The sequence below is a fragment of the Taeniopygia guttata genome, chromosome 6 (assembly GCF_048771995.1).
Source record: "Taeniopygia guttata chromosome 6, bTaeGut7.mat, whole genome shotgun sequence".
NCBI classification, from domain to species: Eukaryota; Metazoa; Chordata; class Aves; order Passeriformes; family Estrildidae; genus Taeniopygia; species Taeniopygia guttata.
In genome coordinates, this window is record NC_133031.1 from 29,609,827 (window position 1) to 29,625,617 (window position 15,791).

The 15,791-nt window shown below is 34.0% G+C and overlaps 1 protein-coding gene across 5 annotated transcripts in view; it reads left to right on the forward strand.

Moving 5' to 3' along the window:
* Positions 1-15,791, forward strand: part of ATRNL1 (attractin like 1) — a 427,695-nt gene that overhangs the window by 117,538 nt on the left and 294,366 nt on the right. For all 5 annotated transcript variants that reach the window (XM_030276507.4, XM_002186719.7, XM_030276506.4 and 2 more), the window contains exon 20: positions 11,901-11,994. In XM_030276507.4, the coding sequence (XP_030132367.4) occupies positions 11,901-11,994 (94 nt within the window). The remainder of the gene's footprint in view (positions 1-11,900; positions 11,995-15,791) is intronic.

The following is a 15,791-nucleotide window of genomic DNA, read 5'->3' on the forward strand; positions in this document are numbered from 1 at the left end:
TGTTGAAGAGCTTGAAAGTAGATATTCCAAATCACTTTGATTAATTTTTTTCTAAATTTTGCTCAAGTCCCATTTGAGGGATGATTTTGAAGGTATGAATATTGAAATTCAGTGACAGAGAACTTATAATTGAATATTATTGGATTTTGGAAGTAAAGCATCTTTGACTGTAGGTGTGAACAGGTCCTGGCTTGCTGTCTTGGTGGTTTCTCTTGGTGTTTTGTTTTCTTCAGGGTCTTTCTCTGTTATGTGCTGCATTTCTGGGAAATGCACAGTTTTAAAATAGAAATTCTAGAAAAAGATAGAGCTGTGTGTGTACTACAGCCTGTATATAAAGTGCCAAAAAAACCCCATTATGGCAGATTGCTTGGAACAATTTTGTTTCATCTTAGTGATGTTTTTTAGTATTATTTTCAAACTCATTAATCATCTACTTAGTTGTCAGTGTTAAAAAAATTGCTCTAGCTGCTTATCACCTTGTCATGTTCTTTATGCATGATATTTTAAAAAATTATCCTTACAATTTACGAGATGCACGGAAAAAATTCTTTACAGTAACTAATGACACACGCAATGAATGTATAATAGATTTAATAATAAGACAATGTAAGCATTTTGCTGTATTCTCATTTTCCTTAATAATGGGATAACACTCCAAGCAGCATCCAGTCTTCCCAGAATTGTGCTGCCATTGTTGCTTTTGCAGAAGAAGACTGTGAGTCCCAGCACAGCAGGAGCATTGTGTCTTGCACTGATTTTTCTCTTAGCAGCCCTTAAAGGCACCAGAGACACTGGTGACCATTCTGTAAAAGCTTCTAACTACACAGGCTGTTGAGGTGATGTTTTTTAAGCAAGTCTGCAGCATTCCTGTAGCTGTTATAGGTATTTTCCTTTCTCTTTTATCACACATTGGGCATTTGCAATACCAAAGGCAGCAGCTTCCCCCTGCTTTTGGTTTGTAATCATTCTGTTTGAAAAGGTAAAGTTAATCTTTTACTAGAAACATCTGATTTCTTTATGAGATCTTCAAACCATTATCAAAAGTCAGTATGTTTTCAGCAAATATACACCATGTGTGCATCACCTCTATTTGTACACCTATGTGCATACATCTACACATGCTGCTACTTGAATGCATTCCACATAAACTTTGGCATCTAGACATGGGCCACCCAACTGGCATGTAACTATAGGAAATCCCTCAAGACATTAAAAAAAAGTAAATCAGACAGGTATCAATAAAAGACTAAGTTGTGAGAGTCCTTAGGTGAAAGACTTTGGTGAAATTTAACTGAGCAGTAGACTAGTTGTATAGATACATATTTCTAATTTTAGTGCTGGTTAAAAGAATAAAAACTAAAACTTATTAGTGATGACTTGTCACTGAAGTTATATCTGAAGCATGCTCTTCCATGGTGTTCAAATCTTGTTCTTTAGAAAAAGTGATTATTCTGCTGAGTTACTGACAGCTGAGGTGTGGGTTTTGAGAGAAGAGGCCAAGGGTGCCACAAGCTATTACTTCAAATGTCTTTGAAAGAGAGACATGAGAAAGATGTTAAACTCATCCTGGCAGCAGATTGACAATGGTCTCCTTGGATTTTAGGTTCTATCTAACTTTTAAAGGTGCCTAATGGGTGACTTTACAAACTGTTTTCTCTGGCACTATTTCTATCATTTTTACCTATTCAGCAGTGGCAACCTTCATAATGTGTTTTCATCATGACCCTCTGTGGAGGAGCTGGTTCTGATTTCCTTCCTTTCTTCTCCAAAAGAAAGACTGTTAAAAACTGCCAGGGGCACCCTCCAGAACAGACAGAGCTCTTTCCCTGTAGATCACAGAGGGCAATCAGTGTGTTAGATATTTATAAAAAGAATCCAGTTCAATTACCTTAAAGTAATTGTAGGGTTCTTTAGATGGGGTGCCTACACCAAAACCCAATCTTATGCACCCACTTTTAAATAATATGCATTCTGAATTTTTAGCATCAAAAGCATCAATTTGAATTAGGATATCCATGGAAAAATAGGAGAAATGTCCTAAAGAAAACCAGTTGGAAACAGATCCCAGGAAAACTGGCCCATAGAGCCCAGGATGATATAAACTGGATGCCTTTGTTTGCTCCCCAGCCATATTCTTAGAATATAGTTGTACATGTATATATGAATATGTTCACAGCATTTGTATATGAAATTTGATGGACAGCAGATTACATAATTTCGCACATTACCAAAAGCAACCTGTCTATCATAAAGGAAAAGGTTGATAACATGACAAGGAAAATAATTTTTTATTCACTTTTTTTTTTTAACTAAAATTGTTGTGTAAGTAGTTGATACAAAGATACCTGCTAATTTACATTTAGACTTATTTTTGAACATTTCAAAAAGTTATTTAACCAATGAGTGAACAGAAAGCAGAAGTCTTAATTTTTCACTTTAACACTATTGCTAGGTGGCTTTAGAATTACCTGTAGTTTGGGATTGCATAGGGCTGGTAGAGAAGCATCAAATATAAACCATCTGAATATAATTTTTTTTATGACTTTATTTAAGACAGTAAACCTAAACGTGGAATTAATTGTTTCCTTAGGAATAGTTTTAGATGGTAAATATCAAATATGCGGCCATTGTACTATGAATTTTGGTCTTAAAACACCTGGAGACTAACAGCTTTAGGAACTGATGGATGATGCTCTTTCAACAGGAAGAGTTGGGCAAGTGCTGTTGGCCTGAGAAGTGGCTTTTTGGAGTCCAAAAAGGAGAGAGAAAGTCTTGCACTTAAATCTTCATCAAGAGACAGCTGTAAATTTGGACTTTTTTTCTTCTGCAACACACAGTTCTGTTTCAAAAAGGTTTCTGGTCCAAAATCTTATATTCTAGGGCCATGAGTAGGTAAATGTTGGAAATCAGTGGAAGAAAGAGTATTGTGTGTTCTGTACTGTCTTCAGGTACTAGAATAGGGAACTAAATTAGAAAAACCTTTTTGCTTGTACCTTGGTTTATAAGAAACAGTGTGTTACAAGTTCACAGCAAAACTGTGATAAGAAGCTGTAATTCTTATTTATTCAAAGAAAATCTCACATGCTAAGTTCCAGCAGATAACATGATTTTGTTCTTGCTGTACAAACAGTATCTGAAGGTTTTGACAAATTAGGGGACTGTCAAGAAATCCCATTTTGCAGTAGTGGTGTTTTGTTTTGTTTTCCCTAATTAATCTTTTACCTTTCAGCATTGAATAGAGATGACACCAATTCCTTGTTTTTTTCAAAATAAAATACCTTATCATAGAATAAAAGCATTTAGTATTAACTAAAATGCTGGAATTTGGTTTTAGTAGAAGGAAAAGGGTTTCTTGGTTCATATGAAGCACAAAGAAAAGGGATTCTAGCACAATAAGCTATTCAAGAAAAGCCTCATGTTGCTTTTTGCAGATTTTGAGTAGTCAGAATAAACACTCTTTTAAGGAAGACCTATTTCCCCAAAGGTGATTTGAAAATATATTTTCCTTCCTTTAATGAATGCTGTTTATTGAACAGTATCCAAGGTAGTCTGACCACTGAGTGAAGCCTGTACTTGGGCTTAGTTATGAATTTAAATTAGGTTCATGTCAATCAGAATGTATTCAAAATCAGTCCTGTGCTACTAAAGCAGAAGTTGATTGCCATAGGAAAAACTTTGTTGAGGAACTTGGAAAAAAGACATCTTTAAAAATGACTCTTCCAGTTTTCTTTGACTGCCAGGCAAAATGTGCTAAGCAAACTTCTCAATATGCTGTTAATTCTTGCGTATATGGATAACTTTTTTTTTTTTTTTGGTAGATTAGAGCTATATTATTGGGTGTGATTTCTAACACAATTAATTGTAAGTTCAAACAAAAACTCAACCTAAAATTAGGAAACTTTTTATAGATACATTTGTATTCCATAACCTACTTAGAATAATGTTAAGTGAAGCTGGAATTACACTTCAAGGAAAGTATCATTGTCAAGTATCAGTAGACATTGGATGCTCATAATTTTATGAGAGAAAAAAAGAAGAAAACTGTTGAATGTAGCGTGATTAACCTCCAGAGAGAGATTATTTGTGTGGCTGTGGGATTTCAAAAGGTTTTGACAGGATGCCTGTTCAACATCTTTAACATTTTTGATGTTCTGCATACGGAAGATTTTTATAAACTTCCGGTCAAGTACAACTGTTTTAAGCTACCTCTTGATTCTCTAAATTTGATTTTATTTCCTAAATCAGGTTGTGTGTGCCCATTGCAGAATGATGTGATTTTAGGAGCAGTCAGCATGGCAAAGAGCTGGTTCATGCATCACCTTAGGATTGCTGTTGGACTGGCTGATTGTGGAGAACCACTGACTTTTTTTTCTTGCCTAAGGAAGCTTTGTTTCCTTCCTGAACAATTGCAATGTAATTGTGTAGTTAAATCACTGGTAACCAATTTTATAATCTACAGTTCCTTAAGGCTGATGGCTGCACTGGGCTGCTTTGTGTAACTTCTCATTCCAGCAAAGTTGATTCTAATTTACTCAAGTGGAGTAGGAACAAGGTAGATTTTCTAAAAAGAAAAATAAATTAAAAAAACCCCTTAATTTAAACTGTTTCTGAGTCTACTATGCAACAAAAGCATTTGAAATAGTAAAAAGAATAAGAACAACTTGTGCTATCTTAATCTGTGTAAGAAGCAGGCATTTTGTGCTTGTTCAGCATCTTATCCTGAGAACCTTGAATTCAGGCATCCTTTAATTGATCACCACTTATAGCTTTTACAGATATTGAAGAGATACAGCAGTTTGATTTATATTATATTCCTTTATCTCTGTGCTTATTTAATCTACTTGCAGTGATTAATGACAATTCTCTTGCTCTTACTGATGTTAGTGATCAAGTCCTCCTGCATGCTCTTGTGGAACACAGTTTCTGACAGTGATGAACCAGTGGCTCTGCATTCTTATTTTTGTGTTTTTTAAGGTTTACATGCCATAAATTTATTTTATGTGGTAAGGAATACTTTTAAAATGTATTTCTGATGTGCTGTCTGAGCTTTATATCAGTATGTTCACCTTCCTAATGAAAAGTGTAAATCCATTGGTTTCCAAATGATATTCCCAGAGGAGGTAGGCAGGACATGATTTAGAAACTTTCAGCTGTCTAGAAATGTACTGATTTTGTCAGCCTGTGATAAACAAACATATTTTACCCTGTACTGAAGGTGATGTCAGGAGCTCACGTAGGTGCTGTGTCTGGCTCAGGGGGCACTGGGGGCAGGCAGCTGTGAGCTGAAGATGACATTTTCTTAAATCACTGTTACTTGAGCCTCAAATAAGCCTTTGACCAAAGCCAGTCTTCTCATCCCAAATGCAATAGAAAAAGCAGGAATTTTTTTTGTTTCTAATTTCTGCATCTCTCCTTCTATGTGTGTTTTGGATTGAAATGGTCACCCCTTTCTCTAGGGGAGCTTGAGAACCCCCCTGAGCTGGTGATAAATAGATTTTGAGGCATTATGCAGCTCATTCCTCAACTGATCAAATGAAGATCTTCAAAAAAACTTGTAATGGCATTTCAGTTTGATTGCAGTTGATTCTGCCTTCATTTTCTGAGTGCTAAATGAAATACATTATAATGCCAGACCACATTAGTTATTTAAGGACAAAAAAAAGCCTCCCTTGCAATGGAATACATTAAAAATCAGTCTTATTTTGTACCTCCTAATGGCTAACGGAGGGAAATGATTTGCTGACTTCTTTACATTTAGTGGCATTTTTGCCTGATAAATTGTAGAAATAATTTCTTTTCTTTGGGCTTTTACTCTGAATGACCAAATACACACAAATAGTTGCAATCACCAGTTGTTGACTTCAGATGTTTTTCACCTTAGATTGGAATTTTTTCTTACATTTTAGGCTGCTATGAATAACTTTTGAATGCTTTTAAATAGTTTTGCATTTCATACTGCTTTATAATAATGTTTTTTTCTTTTTTTTTTTTTTTTGTAATAACTTACAAAGAATTCTCTTTAGAGGGAATTAGCGGAAAAATAACAGTCTTTTGATGAAAGGAGGTTTTTTGAACAAAATTTCCAAAAAAGTAGAGAAGCTGCTGTCTTAAGAAAATTTAAAAAGACTTAATAACAACAGCAATAATAAAAACAATAGTAGGTACTAGGCCTTTTATTCTTAAACACGTCTTAAACACATCTCAGTATGGACATTAGACCATGAAGGTATCCAAAGTCTTCACTTTACATTTTTGCTTTGAAAATAACTGTCAAGACTCACTGTTTTAGAATTTACTAAAGCTGGTAAAAGTTTGTCTGTCACATCTGAAATGACTTCCTTTTTAAGTAATTCTAGTTTTTTCTTGTGTTTTCATGTGAGAAATCTCTTCACAGCTGAGAAAACTAAGAGTAATTTAATAAATAATATTTTTAATCTTGTGAAAGGTCTCTTTAAATGCTTGTATATGTAAAAAATTGTCCCATACATCAGATATATATAGAGTTCAGTTTTAAGTTGAACTCTTAAAATCTGTATGTTAATCCAGTCTAAAATTTGTAGGCAATTTAGTATTTGGTAACCAATATTAATATTATATTTAGAAATGAAATGAATAAGTGAAAAGAATGAAAAGGAAATTGTTAAGTATGTCAAGTTAAATTTATCTCCAAATAAAGTAGTATTAATAATTTCACATGGAATTTTTCATTTTTCTATGTTCAAAGCTAATGTAAAATTTCAGTATTTCAAACAGATTAACATGGAAAACATGAAATTGCTGCTACTGTATTTCATGAGTTCATGTGGCAATGTTTTGGTTCAGCATGTTTTTTGGTAGAAAATGCATATTATTCAAACAGCAAGCAATAAAAATTCTGTAGAGTGCCTCAATATTGGTATGAGAGATTCAGGCACAACATTACTCTTGTTAATTGTTTAGGATTCTGCTCAGTTCCTAACAAGAAATAAGATCCTGTCTTTCAGTGTTAATCTTGTGTGTTGCATTTTCATTATCTACTTGTAGAAAACAAAATTATGGTTTTCCAAGCTGTCTTTATACTATTTGTTGCTGATGATTAAAGACAGCTTTCCTGTGATTGCTTGAGAGGTATTTATTACAAATAAACAAAAGAAATCAGTTCACTTTTCAGGATGAATGCTTTCAACAGAAGGAATACAAACACTGCAGAGCTATTTTACCAGAGCAAAAATGGCTAAAGAACAAATACAAGCCTTTAATTGATGAAGGTTGTCTTTAAGTTCAACCAAACGAATTTTTGATTTCTCCCACAGATAATCAGTCTGTTTGTTGTTTCTGGGTTTATTAGGATAAATATCCCCCTTCTGGAATGTATGTTTAATCCTGAGAGCTAAGGAGGTGACACCTGTGATTTCCAGATTGTTGACTGTTGCTTTTCAGGAAAAAGTGATTGCCTTACCAGTGGTCACATGAGCTCAGTAGTGTTAGTTCAAGGTTTAAGTGAAATTGTCTGTGTTTTAATATGACTTTAAGTTCCCTGAGTGACAGAAATCCAAATTATTTGTCTATTCTGTTAACTTTTATCTCTGTCCCGCAGTCCTTACCACTGTGTTAGTACACCTTGTGTTCTTTTCTTTTCTGTCCTATTAGGTTACTATAAAAAATAAATTAATTTGAGACTAAATAAATATAAATCACAAGGTAAAATAATAAAGAGGAAAATAAAATTAGTTATATATGTGTTAATTATTCTAGTAAGACTGATTTATTTTGTGGGATAATAATGTCACTGTAAAATGACGGTTCTATTTCTGCATGTATAGCAGTGTCTTTTAATACCTCTTCACCTTTTCTTTTTTTTTCTTTGTACTCCTTTGTACTTCTTGCTTCATAGAAGTTCTTTAACTTAATTTTAATGCTGCTTAATTAATAATATTGCAGAAGTGTTATTGGGCACATCTTTTTGATTGTACATTTCCTGTCTCAAAGGCTGAATGGATGTATTTCCTATAAAAGCAATTGTTGAATGCGAAAAGGGTATCGGGGCTTCTAGCTAAATACACATTTCTAGAGAATTAAGTGACTGGAGAGTTTTGCAATATTCCTAATGTAGAAAATAGTCTCTGTAGGGCAGTTGCCATATGAGTAGACTAATAGATTACATAGGTGAACATTTAGAGGGAAACTGAGTATTAAAATTCTGGATCTAATATAAGTTTATACTTGTTATTTCTTGTGTAGCCTAATCTAAGAGAAATACTCTATTTCCTTTTCTTTTGATTTACCTTATTCGTTGAATGTTACCAAAATTAACAAAGTAGCACACCTCAATATTTAATGGCATTGTCATAGCTTTCCTTTAAAAAACATCAGCAAGGTGTCTTACAGTAATTATCCACATGCAGCTCTGGTTTAGCAACCTTTCATGTAAGCAAACATATTTACTTAAATCAGCATCTGTAGTCAGCTCCATTTGAGAGAAAAATGCTCTTGCAGTTGTATGTTGGAGATGGGGGCTAAGCAGTGAGTGTTTTTAAATTCAATTGTTTAAAATGCACACTGCATGGAAAGAGTGATGGGTATTCTTCTGTTGTCAGCAAGAACATTTATATGCTGAGCTGGCAACTTGGAATCAATCATACAGTGGATTTATTATTTAATAAATTCTGTAGGTTTCTGATTTTGCAGCATGGATTTGCTCTACTGGATTATATTGTTTTCATATAATCTTCTGTTCCACTTAGAATCTGCTTGTTGTACAAAAGAGTCTCTTGAGCTGCTATTTCCCTAAAAATAGAGTAGATATTGCAAGTATTTAATGTTGTTTTTAAAGCTCTAATGTCATCATTTCACTTATTATGTAAAAAATAACAAAACAAAGTTTTAAATTCTATCTTTTAAGCAGGTTTTTATTGTGAGCCACAGATTATTTATTTTAAATATTTAATTCTTGGTAAAAAGCATGGTAATTAAGTATTTAAAATAACTGTTTAAACAAAAGTAGGCGTGCATTATTTAAACCCAAGTTGGAGATGAAGAGTAGGATGGGAAGACTTGAAGTTGGGCTGAACTCACTGTTTTTGTCCAGGGGTGCAGCACACAGTACACAGAGTCATTGAATCTTTTAGTTTGGGAAAAACCTCTAAGCTCACCCAGTTCAATCATTACCCCAGCAGTGCCAAGCCCATCACAAACCCCCATCCCCAGCTGCCACATCCACAGATTTTTTAAATCCTTCCAGGAACAGTGAATTCACCACTTCCCCGCATGGCCTGTTCCAGTTCTTGACACCCCTTTCAGTAAACAAAATGAAGTGTTGGCCTCAAAAAAAGTATGGAAAATATAAAATTAATCTATTTTCCTGATTTCTACCAGTTTACAATGATTGATACAAAATATCATTTTAAAACTGATCCCAAGACTTGGCCTATTTCAAGGTAGCAAAACTAGTAGCATTAGGTTGGGAAAGATCCTACCTTAGCTGCAGTTTTAACTATTTGGCTACATTATTATCCCAGGAGAAACCATTCACTGAGAGTGGTTAAGCAGAGAGAAACACATAGGAAATATTAGAGAAAATATGTGTAGAGGAGTATGGAAATACTGGGGTAATGGAAGAATGTCAGTCTTCTTCCAAAAGTCCTACAATATTGTCCTGCTTTTGCTATTAAATTTCTTTATTCATATACACTCACATTTGCTTCAGTAACAGCAGTGATGTCCAAAATGAATTTTTTTTGTGGTTACCCCCACATAGAGATCCACAGATTGGTAGGAATCCATTTTTCATCACACATTTGCAAGCCCCAGATAATTAACTGCAGATAAAAAGCATATTAAAATATGCTTTCATTGCTCTGAAACAGATTTTTGCTAGATTTGAAAACTGTAAATGCACAGGTGTTGTCTTTGTCCATGGTATTATCCAGGAACAGTGAGGTTAATAGGAACTTGCTGAATGAGAGTAATAAATGTTCACTGAAATGCTGCTACTATATAATCACTTGTGTTTTCCACTTTCACATTTTTGATCTACTTCCTATTAAATGAGCATTAATTGTAGGAGCAATCAATTAAGGTTAGTTGGCAATAGCTTTTATATTTGTCAAAACACTGACACCTTTTGGAATGTGCTTCAGAATTCACCCTTTTAGCTCCTTTATAACTTTTGTGCTGTCTTGTAATGGAGCATCACTGTTAAGAGCACTTAACTATAAGCAGAATAAGCTGCTAAGAATATGTTTCTGTATTTTTCACTGAAAGCATTGCAAAAATTTACACAATTAAAATTAACTTTTGTGAAGAGGCTTTTCTAGCTTAAAGTGCCTAAATAATAATTCCATAAGTGTAGAATGGAAAACATGAATGGATTTGGGAAAACATAACTGATAATGTAGTGGAAGTGCTTTAATGAACATTTATTGTAGAGTATCAAGAGGATAGCAGAATAACAAAATGTAGTATTTTGTGGTAACTGCAGGTATTTTTCCGAAGTGTTCTGTTATGAAACAGAGAAAAGCATCACACATCACTATGTGCTGCATAGAAATTTCTGGTGTTTCTTACAGACAGATTGAATGCCTGGCACCTCCTTAGTAAGAATTTTTCCTTAAGTTCAGCTGGCTATTTAATGAGTTCTGAGGGCTGAACAAGCCATTGAAATCCTGAAATTTATGTATTATTTTAATAATATCTTACATTTATTTAGGTTTTTGTCTAGTACCTTTTTCTCTATTTGTTTTTGGCTGAGGCAGAGAGGTGAGAGTGTGTTTGGGATGGGACACTGTCAAAGAAGGATTTATTGTGTGTTATTCCTTATCAGTATAAGGGAGGTTTAAAACTCAGGCTGTGATAGGAATTCAATATGAGATTATAAAGTAGAGAATAAACTTTTTATCTTATTTGGTTCATCACTTGGTACTGTATCTGTTCCCAAGCAGGACCACATATATTAAATCCTTTATCTTAGTCATAATTAAAACTTTGGTGAAAGCCTAATATGAACATCATGTTAGGTTCAGAGTTACTTTGGATTAAAGAAGGACTTGGAGTGTGGTGTGAATATTAGCAGGGAGTCATTCCATTGATGATGTATTGACACATTTACCAGGGAGAGATTAGTAAATTTTGTACACTTGGTTAGCAATAAGAAATGACTGCCTAAACAAGATAGTAGTTCAAATAAACACGGAAAGGAAAAGGAAGAAGAGAGCTCAAGAACTGGGAATAGGAGAATGTTTTTGAGGTGAGAATCTATCAGGCAGCAAGAGTGGCAGTGAATTATCCTCTCCACTGTGGAGAGGATTACTTTGGCCTTGGAGTGGAGTGATGATCATGTTCCTGTGATTCTCTTTCAGTTCAGATTCCAGGAGCTTTTAAAGTTGCCTGTTTCCTGCTTCTAGAAAATTCTTGTGGATTTTACCTGTAGTGTTTGCTCTGCCTTTGTTCAAATAGTTTCAGAGATTTCTTTTTGTTCACTTTTGTCAATAGCAAGAATTCCAATTATATTAAATCTTTTACCAAACATCTCCAATAATACTTTAATTAGACATTTTAAATGAAATGGATTTTGTCATTGGTCAGGATTTCACCCTGTGTAGCAAAGATGACTTACGAATAATTTTCTGTATTACACATTGAAATGGTAGGTTTTAATGGCTTTTCTCAAACTGCTGTTATTTAAATTGTGGAGGACAGCCTCTAATGACACAGAAATAGTTTTTAACTCTGCAGAAAATAAAGTAAGTGATATGCTAGTGATTTTTTCTGAAAAAGATTATAATTGAAGTAGTAATAGATACATATTTCAATGCAGCTTGTAGGAAATGTGTTTGGAATGAAGTATTAAAATCTGAATATTCATTTACTTATGAAATTAAGTATGAGTGAAGAAATGTCATTTTTCCTTTTTGATTTTACAGCATGCACATGCAGTGGACATGCAAATATCTGTCACATGCAAACAGGAAAATGTTTCTGCACAACCAAGGGAATCAAAGGAGACCAGTGTCAACTGTGAGTACAATTAAATGTAGTTTAAAGTTTTTGCAATACTTGATTAGTGAATAATCACTATTTTCCCCACTTCACATCCTTGTTTTGGTACTGGGTTTTGTGATTGACCTGCTAAAGTTTTAGTGGTGGATATAGTGTTCCCTACATTTCTCAGGAAATTTCACTATTACTTAGACTTTACTTAAAGAATTACATCACAAATATTGATAATGTCTTGAAGGCACTAAAGACTTTTAAAAAAATCCATTTTGTTTTCAAGAACAAACTGGAGAATTACTTCTATTTGTCTTCCTTTCTCTTACGTTTTTAAAACATTAGTGTAAGGAAAAAATACATATGAGTTGGTAATTACATTAATTACATTTGTCACTTATTTTGATGGGAATCTACAGTGGTTCAATTTCTAGGGTTTTGGAACCTTACAAAGGTGCTTTAGAAATTTTTTCACATCATAATATTGAGACCATAGGAATGTATAGATCTGTCATGGAAAATACTCTTTCTTTGCACTGGAACAGCTTCTGGTGTTTAGAGGAAGAGTTTGCAGGTTCACAACAAGTGGAGTACTAAGAATAATCAAGTACTGAAGTAGAGTAACTTACCAAGTAGGAGAAATGACACATTGAAATTAATTGTGAATTAAAGATGTTTCTTTCAGTCTGTTCTAGCAGGTACATGGTGTTATTTAATAGGAACCATATTTGTTTTGCAGTTATAATTATTTTAATAGTGTCTGGCAACAAACTTACCTTAGCAGCATTGTTGGGAATGGGGAGAAGGCTGATGAATCCAGCTGACTCCTCCCCAGCAGGGAGAGCTGCCAAGTGTTTCTGCTCTGCTTTCTGCGGGACATCCACTTACACTGGATTCGTGAATTTGTCTTTGATTCTCTCAATGAACTGGCTTGGATCCTACCTGTAACACTTTGCTTGCTAAATTGTGAAGAAACAAAAATTTCTGATGCAGGGGATGTGTGTATATCCGTGAGAAAGCTGTGCTGGCAGATCTGCTGTTCCCCTGCTGCCTCTGGGACTTTGTGTCCAGCTAATTGAAGACTCTCAGGATGAGATGGGAAACCAAGATTAGGACTAAGTGATGAAATTTTATCATGACAAAAGCAGGAATGATAATATCTTTAAACTCTGAATTAAGTCTTCACTGAGAAGTCTCTTTTCCCTCTTTTTGTGCACACACAATTAATCAGTTCTTGGTGTTAATGAGTGATCTGATTATCAGCTACTAGCTCTGGACTTGTATCCATGCCTTTCTAAGTATACAAAGAACAGGAAGAAAAACCAACAATTTCTCCTCTGTCCTTTGTAACACCTGAACCACAGAAAAACTTGTCTTTGTGCTGAAAATGCCAATTCTTTACTGACTACCCTCCACAGAAACACCCTTTACAGGCCTTCACTCCAGTCTGTCTTTCATCTGTCTTTGTGGTTGTTGTCCTTTGTCCTGTGTCTGTTTAATCGCTATTTTTTTCACTCTGATTTGGTACTTTTGTCTCATATGATTGGTTGTGCTGCTCAGCTGTATGAATCTGCTGTCCTGAGTTTGTCTATCCTAAAAGGTTCTTTTATCCCACTTATCTAGAACACCAGAAGATGAAGAACATTAAAAAAAAAATTAAAAAACAATTACTAATGAGTCACTGAATATGGTCCCATACTTATTCTGAACCTCATATGAAGAATATGAATTTGTTTTATTTTGTATTATGTTTAAAAAATAGAAAACTATTCCCTTTCCAACTATAATTTGTACACTCACAACCTCTCTTGAATATATCATAAGATATATATGCAGTCATTATCTAAAAGATAAGGAGAAATCAAAATCAGCTCAACGCTTTCCTTGTATTTATTACTTTATTATATTCTGTATAAATCATCTGAAACTTGATTAGAAGTGGGAATACTGTTCTTCATTGCTCTGGATAAATGTTTTGGGGTTATTGTGGTACTGACTAGTTAGGCTAAAAACCTACAGCCTACAACATCAGGAGCAAACCTACAACCTTGTGGTTTGCTAAAATGAGTATTTCAATGAAAATTCCAGACTCTGGCTGTTCAGTGAGAAAGTTAGATTGATATTTCTGTCAAGAATCCTATTGATTAAGAAGTCATAGCTGCAGGGCTCTGTTATGTACACACCATGCCCCGTGGGCAGAGGTTTTATGAAATCAGGGAAAGTTTACAACACTTTCTTTTTCTTTTATTTTTCCCTCCCTACTTTATCAGCTCTGTGCTTTTATGGAATATCTTACTTATTTTATTTTTTTTTAATTTGTGTATTTTTTTAGCATACCCATCTCTCAGTTGCATTCATTTCTTGATTGTGCTGTTGGATGGCATGAAGCACAGACCCACTTGAAATTAAAATATGTGTTGTAAAGCAGCTTGGAGGACACATTTGCATTCTGTTTAATTTGTCAAATGTTAATATTTTTGTTTCAGTTAAACTGGTAGTTTCAGTTGGTAAAAACCTTTAGTAATCTCCTAATCACGAGGAAATTATTGGAATGGTTTGATTATTCTGAGTAACTAGACTGGAAACATTAAAACCATGTACAAATAAAAATACTTGATTTCTTGTTTTTCACCTTAATGTTTTGAAAATGAAATATGCAGTTGGTAGTAACAGGAAGATCATGGTGACTTAAACCATATTTTTAGGGGAAACCTATTGCTTCAAGGCAGTTGTTTTATTTAATTTTCTCTAACATTTGATTTACTAGCTGCTGATTTTATTTTCTCATAGAATTCTGTTGACTGAGGCTTTCAAAATTCCACATGTTTTGGTGTATCCATAGGCAGGATTATACACAGGGAATTTTTCAGGGAATAGGCTTGTGGGAATATGCAGAATATATGCTAAGGGGATGTTTCAAAGTTCAAATTTTGATATTAAATGAGAGAAATTTTGCTGGAGGCAAGGAAGAAAAATATGAAAGTGATGGGATCAAGTGAGTAATTAAATAATTCTTTGAGAAGTTTCAGTAGGTCTGGGCTCTTGAAGTGAAAGCCTTCACTGGCTGTGTGTCTGCAGCTTTTGTCATCACTATGTAGGAACTGGGCTAAAATACTGGAGAAAAAGTATTATTTTAAATCTCACATTTCATAATATATTTTATATAGTTGTAAGAAGGATAAATTCAAGATTATAAAATTTTCTCATTTTAGTTCTAATAAATGTCCACACCATTAATTTCTTAGACATACCTCTTCTGTAAAAGTGGAAGAAATACTATTTTATTTATTAAAATATACGGTATTTATTTGGTAAAAACCTTTCCAGTATGTATAACTATTTAATAATGTAAGGGTCTGTGCATAAAAAATAACACTTATTGATAGTCTGCTGTACATAAGAATAAGATTTTAAAATATCCAGGCATACTATTCTGTATAATTTCCCTCTACAGAATGGTACAATTCATCTTAGAGGTAAAAAATATAATGGGTTAGGAGTCAAATTCACCATTCTATTGATATCACTGCAGCTGTACTTGCAGATAGCAGAGTAAACTTTTCCCAATTATTTCCACACAGAACTTCTCTCGTTGCTTTCCTGTAGGGGAAGAATTGGCAGCAATCATATAATAAATTCACTTGATTTGAACTTCCTTTATCAGAGACACACACAAATCCCAAAACTAAACAGAAAAAAAGAATTCTTATTTCTGGAAATATAATAAACTCCCCCTTATTCTATTGAGAAAGTATCTTTGTCTGATTGAGGGTATAGTCCATTTAATACTGGTTACTATGGTGGTTAGTGGTTTTCTAAAGTAA